The following is a 15,674-nucleotide window of genomic DNA, read 5'->3' on the forward strand; positions in this document are numbered from 1 at the left end:
TGAGAAGTCACAGCTCTTCAACGATTCGAGTGAGCACTACACTCACTGATTACATTTCTGCTTACCATTATTTTAAGTCTCTGCCATCCCTTAGAAATGTGTGTTTTCAAAGCACAGAATTTGCTAGTGGAAATCATGCTCTCATAAGTAAAATAAGTAGTTGTGGCTGATTACCCAAAGCCTCTTTGCCTGATGGCTCCTTACCTGATAACATATTGTCTGTTTTTATTGAGGGAAACTTCAAAGTCATTTCATGCTTGTGCCTATGAATCATCAGATGGTCCTCTGTTGGGAAGCGCTGTCAGACAAACAGAAAAAAAGGGACAGGGGAGAGGAGCCATTCAGTTTTGTAATATATATTTGCCACCATACAGAAAAGATTTATTCAGCACTGCAAATGTGACAGGCAAAACTAAAAGCTAGTTCTGAAAATGTGTGAAAGCATGAGTAAGAAAAATGACAAAGTATTTTATGTGAGCAAATGTGCTGGGATGTTCCTTTGAATTACACCCATAGATCTGCATCATTATTTCCATGATAGTTAACCGTGTCCTTAACTATGTGGCAGAAAAATCTGGCTACGTACTAGTAAGACATAAAAGAACTTTGCCTTCCGTCATTCTCGGACTCCCCACACCTTCCCTAGGAATTCCTTTTATTCTTAGGCATAATAATAAAATCTTGACTATAACCAACTGGGATGAGTCATCAGTAAACTAGATGTTTCCTTAGGAACTAGAGGTTTGCATCTAAGGGTAGACTTTAAATTTGTGTTTAGTTAAAGGATAAAACAGAAAGAAGTAAATAAGTAATACTGTGACTATTAACATAATACATATAAAAGAAATACACTTTGAAAAATAAAGGGATGTTTAAATGAATGTTTATTTATAATCACAAGAATAACTAATAATGGCAGCATGACAGAAGTAAAGCTTTCCCATTTCTACCTATATACTCATCTGAGGAAGCCATGTCCAAAATAAGAAAGTGGATATAGTGAGTAGCACTGAAGTCTTGAAAAACTATTTGGAATTTTTCTCTAGTAGTTATTGTTTTACATAATAGTGTAAAATTAAGTCTAAGTCATGTTAAGTATGCTAAACATCACCTATAGAGTAATGAAAAGTAAGAAAAATGCATGAAGTAGGAAAAGAATTTTGATTCACATCGAACTTTGGGAAAGTTACATGTCTTGCTTAATTATTTGACATACATATTTACAAATGTACACCATGACATTTGTATAGTATGTTTCTGTTTATAAAGACCTTGCACAGTCATTATCTGATTTTTTTATAATTATACATATGATTTATAGTAACAGGACAAATTATTTTTGGTATTCTATACTCTGTACAATGTAGAAAACCAACACTTTACTTTTAATTTTCAAAGAATGATATTATGATTGTCAACATGATATTCCCCAATATTTTCAGCTGCTGACCTCTGGTCACATGGTTGGATAGTATTTCCTGGCCCTCTTGTGGTTGAGTTGGGGCCACATGACTAGTTCTGCCTATTGCGTCATGAGTGGAAGTGTCAAGTCACCTAGATGTGAGCAAGACCCTCTAGAAATGTCCCCATCTCTCTCCCCCATAGCATGGTGATTCACAATATTAGAAATAGTGGCCCCTCAATTATCCTAGGTTCTGAAGGATTATGAAGACCATTTCTGAATTCTGAAGGATTATGAAAAACGTCCTGCCAATCCACAATAGAAATGTATGCTTGGGCAACTGAAATAAGCCTCTGTTATTTTAAGCCATTGAAGCTTTGGGGTAATTTGTTATTGCAGGAGATCCTAGCCTGTATTGACTCAAACTGGTATGTTTTAATAACTGAACTTAACAGAGTGCCGGCTTTATCAAAGTCAAAGAAAATACAACAGAAGACAATAAACTGTGTTGAACATTTCTGAATCTTTAGCAATTGAGAAACTTTTCCAGAGCTTCCTAGTTCCTCAGGATAATAATTAGAAATTTCAATTACCATCATATACTATGGTAGAACCCTTGCCTACAAACAGTATGGTGTGTTCATGAGAATGAGAAAATTCACTGGGTTAAATCCTTTGGAATAATCTAAAAGTGGTTCTTCAAATAAATATCACTTATTATTTGTCATTTGTATCATATACATTGGAGAGTACAAAATTTTCAAAGCATGGTAATTATGCCAGATTTCTGAATGCATAGAAGTCTGACTTAAAATGACATGTGGGTTTTTGCTGGAGGTTCATCTATTCTCTTGGTCTTCTATAACACCTTATAATGACTACATCAAATATGTGATACTACCATGTGTGGTTTAGAGACATAGGTTAAATTTCTTAGTCTTTCTGTCAAAAGCCTTATAATTTTGTCTGTGATGTATGTAATCAACAAACAACATGGTAATATCCTTCATTTTGTACTTGTAAGCCATTTTTTAGCTCCATATAATAATAACCTAAAGTAGAATATTAACCAGAATACTTATTAAATAATAATTTCCATAATATCTCATATTAACTGTAATTATTTTCCAAAAGTTACAATATAAGACATCTGTGCTTTCTTTTTTAGTGTGGTAGAGAAATAGCAGCAAATTATAAATTTAAAAAATGTCAAGTTTGCAACAAAGACAGAACTGAGAGAGGCCACTGGAACTTGGAACCTGAAACATGGTTAACGCAGAGGGCAAAGGGACAGTGAAATTAACATTGGACTGTGTGAGATCAGAAAGAGGAAGAGAAGCTTGTTTCTCTTTACTTCTGGGGCATATGAGTAGCTATAACACAAAAAACCTCCCAGGTGCTATCGGCCATTCTTAATAGAACAAAGTTTCTTTCCAATGAGGGGAAAAGGAAGGAAAATCCTCCCATCACCCCCAATGCAGCACAAGCACTGATAATTCATATCTATCCCCTTTCCAATTCCCAGCCATCCTTTCTTCTCCATGCAGGTTCCCAGGTTAGGGAACATCACTAAAGTAAATGCCGTGATCACAGCTGACTCCACTGTGATTTCCTAACCCTCTCCCACGAGACCCTTGGAGTCACTGGACAACTAAGACATTTCCTCAATTCTAATCCCTCTTCAACGGAAAGATGCACGTATTTTTATAACAGCTTGTCAAGAAAAAGAAACACTCCCACATTAAATAGAGACCTCAAGTTTTAGACGTATCTTGACATTTAAATTTGGCAGGGCGTTGAGGGAGAGCCTTGGAATTTTACCTTAAAACCAAGAAACTATGTAAATCCTCAATTCTCATGTTTGTCCAACCTTTTCAGTCTACTCGGCCTTCTTAATTACCGGCTCCTTCACTGAGAAGTTCAAAGTCATTAGATATGCACCCCCTTCAACCTTTATCACCACCTCAGCCTCAGAATTTGATGTAGTTTCACAGATTCCACTTCCACACCCTCCTTTGTCAGAGAAATATGAACCCCCTCTCCTCTGTACTATCCTCTCCTCCCTGTATCTTCGCAGGGACTGGCGCTTTAGTTGTGGTCCTTCAAGCTGGCTCCCTCCTCCTCGGCCTTGACTAAATCCAGCCTGACTAGCCTTTAATTTTAAAAAGAGCCTTTCTCAAGCTGCTTCCTTCTCAGGCTACCATTATATCACTCCGCTTCCCGCCACTCCCTACTGCTCTTGAAAGAGTCCTCTATGCCGGCCACCTCCACTTCCTCACCACCCACTCACTCGTTAATCCCTTCCAATCTGGCCCCCACCCTGACTCCTCTCTCATAGGTCGCTGGCAGGTACCCACTGCCAAATCCAACAGGCTCTGCTCAGGCCCCTCACTGTCCCAGCTCTAGCAGTGTCTGACACCAGTGACCACACGTCTGTGGCATTTATTGACTTATACACTACTTGATTCCAAAAAGGAGGAGAGATGGCATATAGCAATATATAAAATAGAGTGGGAGAGCATCAGTAAGAAGTAGGTGACCCCTAAAAGGGAAGGGATCCCAAATGAAAGAAGGCTAAAACCAAAATGCGGGCTATGGGGCAGTCATTCTCCACCTGGGGCAAGTTGGGATATTCAGCAATGCCAAAGGAGACGTTTTTGGGTTTCACAACTGGCGAATGCTCCTGGGATCTAGTAGACAGAGGTCAGGAAAGCTGCTAAATATCCTGTCATGCACCATCCCTCCCCCAACAAAGGCTTCTTCAGCCCCAGATGTTAATAGTGCCAAGCTTGGGAAATTCTGCCACATTGTCCGATGACGTACGTGCAGTTCTTTTCTCTCTGACTTATTTAAATATTAGATATGGCTAATAACCCCTTCCTCAAAAGGCCCTCCTCTACTGTCATTCACAACCCTGGACTCTGCTGGAATCCTAAGTCACTATGAACCCTCTTCGATCTCTGGGATCCCGATCTATGAGGGTCCCATTCCCTCAAATGCCCCAGCCACAGCGGACTGCACCTTATCCTCCCCAAGTAAAGTAAATCCTCTATGACACTCTTCAATGTGACCTGTGCTCTTCCTTCATGGAAAAGTGTAATTCACTGACTGATTAATTGATCACGTGGTTACAGATCTGATACCTAGACTAGAAGCTCTGTGAGGACAGGGATACATGTATCTTATACACATCACAGGCTCCCCAAAAATGTGTTGAGTAACTTGAAATGAATAAAACTCAAGGTCACATTCTCACAGAAAAAGCAAAGCAAACTGCTCAAACAATCTGATTTCTTTGGCTATTGAAACTTCCCTTTAAAGAAACTAAGTGGGAATCAGTTTTATCTTAGTTAGCTAAGGAGACTTTCTGTGTTCACAGTGGAGAGTGCTGGTCTAGCAGAACGGTTCCCAGTTATTTATCAGCCTGTGTTTTCCCAGTGTTGCTTATTTCTAAATGACCTCCAGAACCAGTTTGCTGAAAAATAGTTGAAATTCAAAATAACTTCCTCTACTGCTTTTTTTATTTACAGGTTGCAAATCAACATTCGCACCATAGCTCCTGGAGAGCCTGCCAGAACTCAAGCAAAGGACTCTGGTTTCTCAGTCAGTGGCTGATATCACCAGCAACACTGCAAAGCAGCACCAGCAATAACATCTCATGTTTCCATGGCATCTTCCCTCCAGAAGGCTCCCAGAACCCTCCACAAACTCTCAGAGGAGATATAAGAAGGGTCCGTAATGGGTATCACTTCTCATCTGACTCCTAGACACTTTTCCATACCCTGCTGCCAACTCCACCACGTAATCAGGCAGGAGAGGTGGGCTTAATTCCGCTTGAAACTACTGGGCAGTTTAGGGAAAGAGAACCTAACAACCCATGTTGGAAAGGTGTCTGTGCTCTGAGTTCTAAGCTTGTCCTATATCCTATACAATGAAGATCTTGGCATGAGATCGACCTTTTGTGGTCATTTTTCCAATGACTGGAACGTGAAGACACCCAAAGAAAGGGTTAAGTAGGGAACTTGTCACCATCAAGTTCCAAAGGTAAAGTATAAAACCCTGACTTTAAGTAATGGATGGTCCCAAACTTTTTCAGAGATAGATTTCCAGTACAATAGTAGTAGTAACAGCAGCAGTCATAGTAACCGCAACAAACACTGGAGACTTATTACGTGCAGGCTCTATACTAAACTACCTGCAGTGTCTCGTCTAGTCCTCATGATTCCACCTGATGGTACCATCAAAGGCTAAAAGAGCACATCCAGCACTGCAGGCCAACTTCTTCTCTTAAACTTTAGGTAAATGGAAAAACTATGGGCTCTAGATGAGTTAGACAGGGCTTATTTTACTCAAATAGGACAAAAAAACAAAATAGAATCCCATCATTGATGGTGAGCTATTTCATCGGTAATCTGAACGCCCAGTATTCAAGTGGCTACCGTAAAAGCAGGCGCCCTCCTTCCTCCCTTTCTGAAATGACAAACCTGAACATTTGGTGGGCAGGATGAGTCTGGGTTACTTCCAGGGGAAAGTTCTGGGTGGAAATGGCCAACACTGATGCATTTCAAGGGGCTGTGAGGGAAGTAATTCAAACTATTCAAGGTGGAAATAATAATGATGACGATGATGATGATGGTGGTGAGGGGGACTATGACAGTGTCTTGGTGGAGAACGAAAGCCCGCAGCAGGCTGGCCTAATTGCCTGGGACAGTTGCTTCCCTGTTGGAAGGGAGGTGTGTGCCTTGTAAGACAGTTGATCCCCACACTCACCTGGGAGCAGCCTGGGGCACTGCAGACAAACGGCCTCTCCTGCTCCAAATTCATCTTGGATTCCTCATAAATCTGAAGGGCCGGGGGAAAGGGAGGGAGGAAAACAGAAATCCGTGAATATCTCCTGTTTCCACATGAGAAACATGAGAAAGGCAGTCTCTTGGAGTCCCTTTCTATGCCAATTCCCAAATTAGACGAGAAAAACACGAATACAGGTCCTGCCTTGCTAAAGCTCATTCGGCTCCCTGCAGTCCGGGTTCCTATTATGTTTTCTTGAGTGCATATTGACTGTACTTTAAAGAAAAATGTCATGGGGCTGTTGCAGCAGAAACCCTGCTTTGGAAAGCCACATAGACTGTGGTATTACCAGGTAAGACACCACCTGCACAAATAGATTCCAAAGCCAAGGTCCCACCTGTCCTTTGGGGTTGACTACTTAAAACAGCAAGAGAAGGGGCAGTAACTGGGCAGTCATTAGTGTGAGGACCAATCTGAACAACCAACCAAATGATTCACCCATGATTACCCCACCCACCAAACTTCGGCGTGACCAAGGCGTGCAAGGTAGCCCTGCAGCCAGTCTAGCCAATGACATCGGTCTTCAATTCCCTTCCCTCTCAGGCATCCGATGATGCTTTAGCAAAAATTACCCAAGTTATGTCGTGGTGAATAGAAATCAGAAAATGCAGAAACATATTACATTGGCTATTTTGTTCATTTGGTTTTACAGGTTTAAAAATGTAATCTGTTATCCAATGTAATATGTTTACAGGTTTGAAATTAATACTAGATTAAAGCTACAGCCCTTCTAATCCAGATAAATTATCTGGAATAAAGTTTGCAGGGAGAAACTCTGCGTTATGATCTCAGACATACAAGGTGTAATGAAAAAGTACGGTGCATCTTCAAATAAAGAGATTATTACAGTAAAAAAACACATTGCCATTAACTCCCTTCAAAACACTCCCCTTCACTTTGAACACATTTATCCCATCGTTCTGGCCACTTTCTGAAGCACTTCTGGAAGTCCTCTTTCATGAGTGCCTTTAGTTGCGCCGTTGTGGCTGCCTCAATATCTTGAATCAATTCAAAATGTTTACCTGTCATGGTCATTTTGACTTTGGGGAAGAGCCAGAAGTCACACGGTGCCAGATCCCACAAATAAGGTGGATGAGGACAGACCGTAATGTTTTTATTTGACAGAAATTGCCATAGCAGAAGCGATGTGTGACATGGAGCATTGTCATGATGGAGGGTGATTTACGGCACATTTTAAAACACACCTTCTCTCAACTGTAACTCACACTCAACTGAATGCACTGAACAAGTTGAAACTTGTCACACACTGTTACTAAAGTTTGATGCACCACTTCCCATATTGAAGATCCCTGCCTTTCCGTTGGATGACACTCTGCAGCAGTATTCACTGTATTTTCTGATCACACCTCGTATGTTAAATTGTAGTGTGGTCTTTTCTTACATAGGAGTTAGGTTCTAAGGTAAGTTCATTAGGCAAAAATTGAGCATAATCAAAATTACCTTTGTGAATCCTCCCGAGAGCCCCTAAAAATACAGTGTACATGGTTTTGTGGTTACCAATCTATACGGTAACATAATTTTTTTAAATATCATAAAAATATTACTTAAATTTGTTACATAATTTAAATCATTTTCGAAATCAGACTTTTCTTTTTGTCAATTTTAGAGTTGAGCTTGTATAAGCTGCATGGCTGTACTGTGGAACTAAAGCCTAGTGCTTTGTCTCTGAGCACAGGAAAAGATTTGCTTCTTTAAAAATGTTACTTGTAAGTCATTCCAAAGGCATCCCAAGTCACTTTCACCCCTAAAAGAGGGAGCTCTGCTTCAACTCATGGAATAGTCACCCTTTGTCCTAGGAAACATTATTATCACACACACAAACACACACACACACAAAAAAAAAAAAAAAAAAAACTCTAATTTGTAGGTCATTATACCCTTCCCCCAAACACTAATATATTCCACGTATATTCTTTGGGAAATAAATGCATACTTTTGCTTTTATGAAACACAAAGTGAAAAGACTTGCCTTAGATAACACTGCTAGTCAGATATTTTTAAAAAAACAACAAATTTTAAAATGTAAACCCTCTTCATACCACCATTTCTTCTGATCATACAATTTTCACCAAGCAATGCCCGTTTCAATCTCCGTTTGCTTCTCACTGGTCACCTGTCAACACAATGACTCAGCATAATTTTACAGCTTTCCTATAACAGCCATATTGTTTAAACTCTTTCACTCTATTATATTTAGAAAGAGAAAAACAGCCACACAAATATCTTTAGAAGCTTTCCACTAGCCCTTGTCTGAAAAAAGTCATGAGCAATTAAAATAACTTCTAGAGCACCCCTCCGCTCTCCTATAAATGCTGATAACTTACTTCTAAGCCTCAAAATACAGGGTAACTTTAAAGCTAAGAAAATGATTTTGATCCAAGATAGAATACACAACAGAGTAATTGGGATACCCGTTAATTAAGTATGCGTTGTGTTTCCAGTCAAGTTTTAAAAATGTTTTCTTGGACCTTTTCTGCTTCTGTGGCTATAACTTGCCTGACCATTTCTAGGTCATTGAATTGCTTCAGGCCTCAATTTTCCCTCCTTTACAATGGGGGTATGAATATCAGTCTTCAGCTCCTTCATTCCTGTGCTACGCTGATCAGTTAGGAGGCCTGTAAGACATTTCCAAATTGTGGAGAAAGGCTCTGTATTTAAATGTGTGTGTTTGGAAGTGGGAAAAAGTTTTGTGGGCAAGCATGACTGGAATCTCACTTTAGTATTAACTAGTCTCTATTTATAAAAGAGAATTTGCTATAAGATGAGTCTTTCTTGGACACCATGTAAGAGATTTAGTTGCCAAAGTAACAAAAGAATGCCAATATTAGTAATATTACTGACCAATATTAAGATTACATGACAGTAAAATGGGAAAGTTCCATATAAATACATTTGTAGCCTACATCTGAAAGTAGTAATTAGTAGTAACAATTAGATTAATGTCCAACTAATAGAAATGGTCAAGATTGGAAATGCTACTGCTGAAAGTTAAAATAGATTTCATTAATAAGCCAAAGTGAGGAAGGAGATTGACAAAGCCCTCCCTCGGAAGCATGAGAAGTAACTCTTTTTCTACCATTATCACAACTCTAGTCCATCAAAATGCTGACTTCTCCCATAAATCCAGGCCCATCAATATGTTCACCTATCATTTTAGTACTTTATTTTTTAAACATAAATGAATTCGTATCAATTTATTACATGCTACGGATCCCATGGACCAAATGCTTTGGCAACATAATATTGAAATTAAAGTCCTAAGGCAAAAAGGCAGATGCTAAAATAAGTTGTAAGTGATTAATAAAATCTAAGGTGAGTGGGTGTCTATATACAAGTGTGTGAACCTCAATTGCTTTATTTTGATGCTCTACAGTTCCCACATTTTGCCCTTTGGAAACAGCATAGCCTTCCTCATTCCTCTCTGTGTGGGTGTCTGTGATAGTTTTACTGAATGGTACTATTCCATCATGCAGGCTTCACTACTTTTATCAACTAGTATGATCTGGTCTGATGCATTAGTCAAGAGCCATAGTCTATTTTTATGGTGTATTATTATGGTTCTTTTCTAGCACATACTGCAATAATTATTCTCTCAAACAGACTCCTACTAAAGCCCTGTATATATTCTTTTATCATCCATCAGGTGGGGGGGGCAAATTACCTAGACGTGATTTTTATCCAGGTTGTTCTGCATGTGGTCCTCAGAAGTCAGATCTCATCCTCTCATTTCCCATTCAGTTTTTTACTAGCTGGGATATTTTAATGACCCAGCTGTGTTTGGCAATCCCCAAACCCCAGACTTCACTGCACACAGCTGACATAGTAGGCGTACAATAAATATTTGTGGGATGGATAATGAATCCTGACTCATCACAATAAACCACCCCAAACAGCTTGCCTTTTCTCTATTCCTAAGGCGGTGGTTCTCAAACGTTTTTGGCCCAGAACCAAGTTTTTAGCGAGGCAAGAGTTTGTGTAGGCCACTCATTCACCTGGAGCCAGTCATGGCCAGAAAAGAAATTTCACCAGATTTCCTGGTTGGGGGGGGGCGGGGAACAAAGTTGCTTCTGGTGAAAACAACAATGAGGTGAAGCTAGTTTTCATTAAATTTCACATGTAAGTGTATTAATTCTCTATAAATTCAGTCTCATAATATTGCCATAGACATCGAAACGCCCGAAACCTAGTCTATTAGCCAAGTGCGGGTTGCTTGTGAACCCCGCCCTCCCAGAGTGCCCTTTGAGAAACACTGAGTGACCCTTTAGCTTTGGTTAGATACAGGCCTAATTGTGGCAGCTGGCTAAGTCATTTAAAAGTTTCTAAACAGTACTATTTTTTATTCCTCGTTTCCAAAGTTCAGATTCAGTACTCACTTAAATGCCTCCTGAGCCTAATTTCCCTTCGAATTTTTGGAAAACAACACAAACCCCTAATAACAAACCCTAATAGTGCCTAAAGTGAGGAGAGGTTTTTCGTAGTTGACAAGATGATGACAGACCTGATTTACAATTCAAACCTTCCACTGCCACTGGATTCCTCTGGCCTCGCAATGAGCAAGAATCTCTTTCATTGTTCAGTGTTTGACCCCACAAATCCCTCCTGCTCTAAACTGGGAAATCTTCCACAATGGCTGAGGCAATCCATTCAAAGCCTTTGCCAGGCACTTAGGGATATACTTGGAATTACCATTTCATGAAGGGCAAGCATTGCAAAAAACTAACGTTACTAAACACTTGGACAGTCGACACAAAATGCCGTACATAGGTATTTTAAACTGAAGGGTGACAACGAAGGCAAAGGGGAAAAACCTACATCATCCGGTTTGCTGTAATCAGCCAACCGTGTTGCTTCCCCATCAAAATAGGAAGCCACTACCGATCCTTAGTGGACATTCAACTCCAATCTTAGTGGAATGATACAAATTTTCCCCAGTAAAAGCAGATAGAGTCATACAGTGATTTGGGGTTTGGAGTAGTAAAATACTAAAAATGTTGTTTTAATCTGAAAATATGGCATGCGCTTTTATCAACCCTAACAGTTATGGGAACTTCAAAGCTGCAAACTGAAATTAAATAGAAATGAGCACTAATAATAATAGTAATGTGTCCCGATCAGCTCTGGTATTACTAATCTGGATATGAACGTATGTATCATAGATCTGAAAGAGGGGGCGTGAATTTTAATAGTGATGTTAACAGCATCTGTCGGCGTTTATTGCCCTACTATGATTGCAGAGAGTCTTCTTGGCAGGACTCACATGAAACAGACCTTGCTACCGTAGTGAGCTTTTTAGACCGCTGAGAGAGCTCTACAGGAGGCGAGGTCCTTCCTCGTGTCAAGAACAGCTGACAAATAGGAGCATCTTGAGTTGTCACTTGTGTGAGAGTCCAGATTAGCCTTACTTTGTTTCTGGGAACAAAGGTTGTTACTAACTAAATTAGTTAAGGGTATAGCCAATTTGCACTTTGTGTTTCTGAAAAAAGCAAATGTCTCTCTCAATGTATTGGTGAGAAAGGCAAAGACCTACACACAATAGTAACCTAGTACAAATTCACCAACAACACTGTCTAAATTATTTTATTCGAAGGTGCCGCATTCTACTTTAAAAGCAAGGACGCAGAACGGTTCTCCCAACACATGGCTACCTGTTGGAAAGGAATTATATATTCAGTCTGGAGCTAAGACTTCTTTCTTTGGGAGGGACACTGTACCTTTCACTATCGTATTTGCCCATCTGTAAAACAGGAGCAATTTAGTAAAACGTTGTAAAACAGGACCATTCAAAGAAATATTATTTGAAAAAAATAATTAATGGAAGCTAACTGTAAAATAAGAGAAAAGCAAAACCTTTATTTTGAATATATCTTAATTTTTCCACCAGGAATATAGTAATTTCAAATAGGAAAATAATCACCCTTGTATCCCATTCCAAGAAAATCAATTATTTTGGGAGTATGTGTTTGTATCCCTCCCTGCATCTGTGTATGTGTCTCTCTCTGTCTTTGTTTTTCTGTATCTTCTCTCTCTAAAACTCTATGTCTGTCTTTAGATGTCTACTTCTCTGTGTCTTTGTTTTGTTATGTATGCCTTTCCCTGTTTTTGTCTCTCTCTCTCTCTCTCTCTCTCTCTCACACACACAAACACACACACACACAATTTATCAGATGTATTCTTACCAGCTTTACTGGTAAAAAGATCTAGTCGGCTTGTTTCCTGTTTCAGTGTTATTCTTGAAGTGGGCTGCAGCTAGAATCTGAATTTCATTGCACTATTATTATTTGCAGCTGTGTGACCTTTTTAACCCTGCTTTTAAAGTGACATTTCAGCCCTCAAGCTTGAAACGCCTTGAATGCTGCAAAGTTTTCTAACCAGAGATTTACACAGGGTACAAAACCAAGAGAGGTGCTGCACCTTCTAAGTGAAAACTTCACCAGAACTTGGCGAGAATTGGGTGTATTACTGGGCAGTTTATCGCCAGAACCCTTTTCCCGGAAGTTCTAAACTTTACACACAGTGCTGCAGTTAAATATTACTATTCCATTCGAACCAGAAAATCACTGTCCTGAAAAGATGTTAACCATCCACTGCTCAGAATCCCACAACCTGAATCAAAGACCTCTGAGATTGTTTCACGCACTACACATGCTAAGGGACTGTCCAAAGTTCCCTTCGAACCAGGCCTGCTGTTCCCAGGAGGAAGGATTTCAGAAAAACCTTTTGTTTCTGGAAGCTCACCCAGGCTTTACCTCCCAAGCAAGGCTCTAACAGGAGAGAGTGCTGGGGGTTCACATCCTCTCCTGTACTTCTGCAGAGGTCTGTGGTTTTATTTATGTGGCGTTTATCCTGTGTATGAAAAAACATTCCAGTGGGATTGGGTTTTCATATGTTAGATTCCTCTTTCTTTTTTTTTTTTTTTTTTTTTTTAAGTTTTCCATATGTTTCTTTGGAAATGAGTCCTCTTTTCAAAGTTACTAGCTAAATTCTACTTAGGTTTCACACAGTTCTGTCTTAACAGCTTTCCCACCGATGCGTTCAGCAATTTCGAAATACTTGCTAAGCATCGGTGTTGGGCACTAGTGGTGGTGTTAAATAAGTCACTGCAGTCTGTGTGTCTGTGCCTGAGCGTGTATATTTAGGTCCTTGTTCCTTTTCTTTCACAATACATGTTTTGCAGGACATGCCCCGTCTCCAAGAAAAGTTTATTTGACATGCATGTAGAGATTCTCAGGCTTTCAAGGAAATATTGAAGGTAACCAAATCACTTGGCTTGTTTCTAATGGGACTAAAGACAACGTCAGAAGACATGCTGAAAGGTGGCAAACTTTTCCTTCTTACCGGCTCCCAATTCAAACAAACTGAAGAGAAAAGGAAAGGGGTGAAAAGGAAAGGGGTGAAGGGAAAAGAATGGAAGGGAAGGGAAAGGAAAGGAAGGGAAGGGAAGGGAAGGGAAGGGAAGGGAAGGGAAGGGAAGGGAAGGAAAGGGAAGGAAAGGAAATGGAAAGGAAGGGAAAGGAAGGGAAGAAAAAAGGAAAGAAAAAAGAAAAGAAAAAAAAAGCAAAATTGGAACAAGAGGTGATCAGGGGATTCACCGACGTTGCCATCTTTATCTTTCCAGAGTCTTCCATTGCAATTTAAAATAATTGCCCCATGAAATCTTGAGAGGAAAAACTATGAGAGCATAGAAATGAAACACAAAACTGGGTATATTCTTCAAAATGGTCAAAAGCAGTTTGCCTTTAGAAAATCAGGAAAAAGTCAGCAGTACAGTTCTTTCTTCTCTTTCACTCTACTGTAGTAAAATTTGCCTCGTTAGAATTATAACACATTCTCAGTGTACGACTGTGCCTCTGGATAATTTTTAGTACATTTTGAGTGCATTTGGTTTTTAAACTGTCTTATGTAAAATGAGTATTTAAAAATATTCTGAAAAGTCACAACTTTCTAGTCTTGGTTTTATTTTCACATATTCAAATGATTTTTATTGGATAGAATTATTTTCTTTGTATCTTTATTCTATGTACGTATCCTTGCCTCTCTAGCAACAATACATGTTTGGTTCATCTAATGTGGGATGAAGTAATCTTTAACAAAACACCTGAGACATTTTCGCCTTGTGCATGAATCTAATCTACAGAATGTGTGGCTGTATATAAACCCAGAGCTGATTGTGCCAGACCTCTGTTTTCTGCAGGGCCTGGTAAGAGGCTGTTGGATCTTACTCTTAAATCTTAAGATTACTATTACTGACTTACTATTAAAAGGCACTCGAGAATGATTATTACGGAACTGGGTGATTTTCACCCTTGACTCCAGAAGAAAAGTAGGCATTTCCAAGTTCTATGTGAAGTAGCCAGCAGTTGTGTTCAGAGCTTGCTACATCTCACGGTGTCAGCTGAACACAAGGTAAAAATATACTCGAAGACTTGATTCAGATTCCTAACACACTATGCTTCAAATGTCAAGCCTGTGAACATCTGACAGTGCTAGCAGGTCACTTGAAGGCCGTGTTAAAGCAAAAATCTTATGTCATCTGAAGATTCTGCCATCATTCTAATAAGGTCCCCTTTCTAACTATTAGCAAAAGGCACATTTTCATCTGCCTTCCTAGAAAAGGCGTAATTTCCTTGCATGACCTAGCAAGGAGATTTGGAAATATACTGAGGTCAACTTTTAGTTGCCACGGTTATGGGGGGCACGATTGGCATTTAACTGAGGGTCAGGGGTATAAAATATTCTATGAAGTGCAGAATGGGCAGCCCTGTGCAACACTGAAGTCTCCCTACCCAACAGCCAATAGTGCAGCTTTGGCAAAACTAATAATAGTATAAGCCCCACCGCCCCGGGTTGAGAGGTAAGAAGCTGATAAGAGTAAAAGAATAGTAAGACAATAAAAATAAAGTCAGCACACAGAGGAGGAAATGAAAATAAAGGAGTAAACACATATCCACCTCTCTCTGTAAACCGTGAATAAAGTTAAGCTTAGGATGAGGCTAGCTTCAATGCCAATAAAAACTTTATGAATATTCAAAACAGTATGTGAAGTGATTCCCGCTCAGTGTGAAGGACAGCTGGGGACTATTGGCAAAATTTTAACTAAGCATAAGCATAGAGGAGACAATCCATAGAGGAGAAAGACGAGTACGCTAGTCTAAACTAGGGTCGATTTTTTTTGGTTTTTTTCCAATGAATTACCTAGTTTGGCTACCTACAGCCCTCACTGTCCAGTTGATCTGCCATGCCATTTTAAGCAGGGGTGACTCAACAGTAGTAGACGAAGCATTGGCCCAATGTGGAAACAGGCTCTTGGTCAGATGCCTTTTCATTCCTGATAATTGCCTGTTGATTTTATATCATTGCTGAGGATAGCTCCATCAAAAGGAACGTGTTTGTCTTTCCTTTGTCT

The 15,674-nt window shown here is 39.6% G+C and overlaps 1 protein-coding gene across 3 annotated transcripts in view; it reads right to left on the reverse strand.

The window, feature by feature from the left end:
* Positions 1 to 15,674, reverse strand: part of CREB5 (cAMP responsive element binding protein 5) — a 381,676-nt gene that overhangs the window by 306,049 nt on the left and 59,953 nt on the right. For all 3 annotated transcript variants that reach the window (XM_033088717.1, XM_033088718.1, XM_033088719.1), the window contains exons 2-3: positions 6,173 to 6,244; positions 205 to 298 (exon numbers count right to left, since the gene is read on the reverse strand). In XM_033088717.1, coding sequence (XP_032944608.1) covers positions 205 to 298; positions 6,173 to 6,226 — 148 coding nt within the window. In that variant the 5' untranslated portion in view covers positions 6,227 to 6,244. The remainder of the gene's footprint in view (positions 1 to 204; positions 299 to 6,172; positions 6,245 to 15,674) is intronic.

The sequence above is a fragment of the Rhinolophus ferrumequinum genome, chromosome 20 (genome assembly GCF_004115265.2).
Source record: "Rhinolophus ferrumequinum isolate MPI-CBG mRhiFer1 chromosome 20, mRhiFer1_v1.p, whole genome shotgun sequence".
NCBI classification, from domain to species: domain Eukaryota; kingdom Metazoa; phylum Chordata; class Mammalia; order Chiroptera; family Rhinolophidae; genus Rhinolophus; species Rhinolophus ferrumequinum.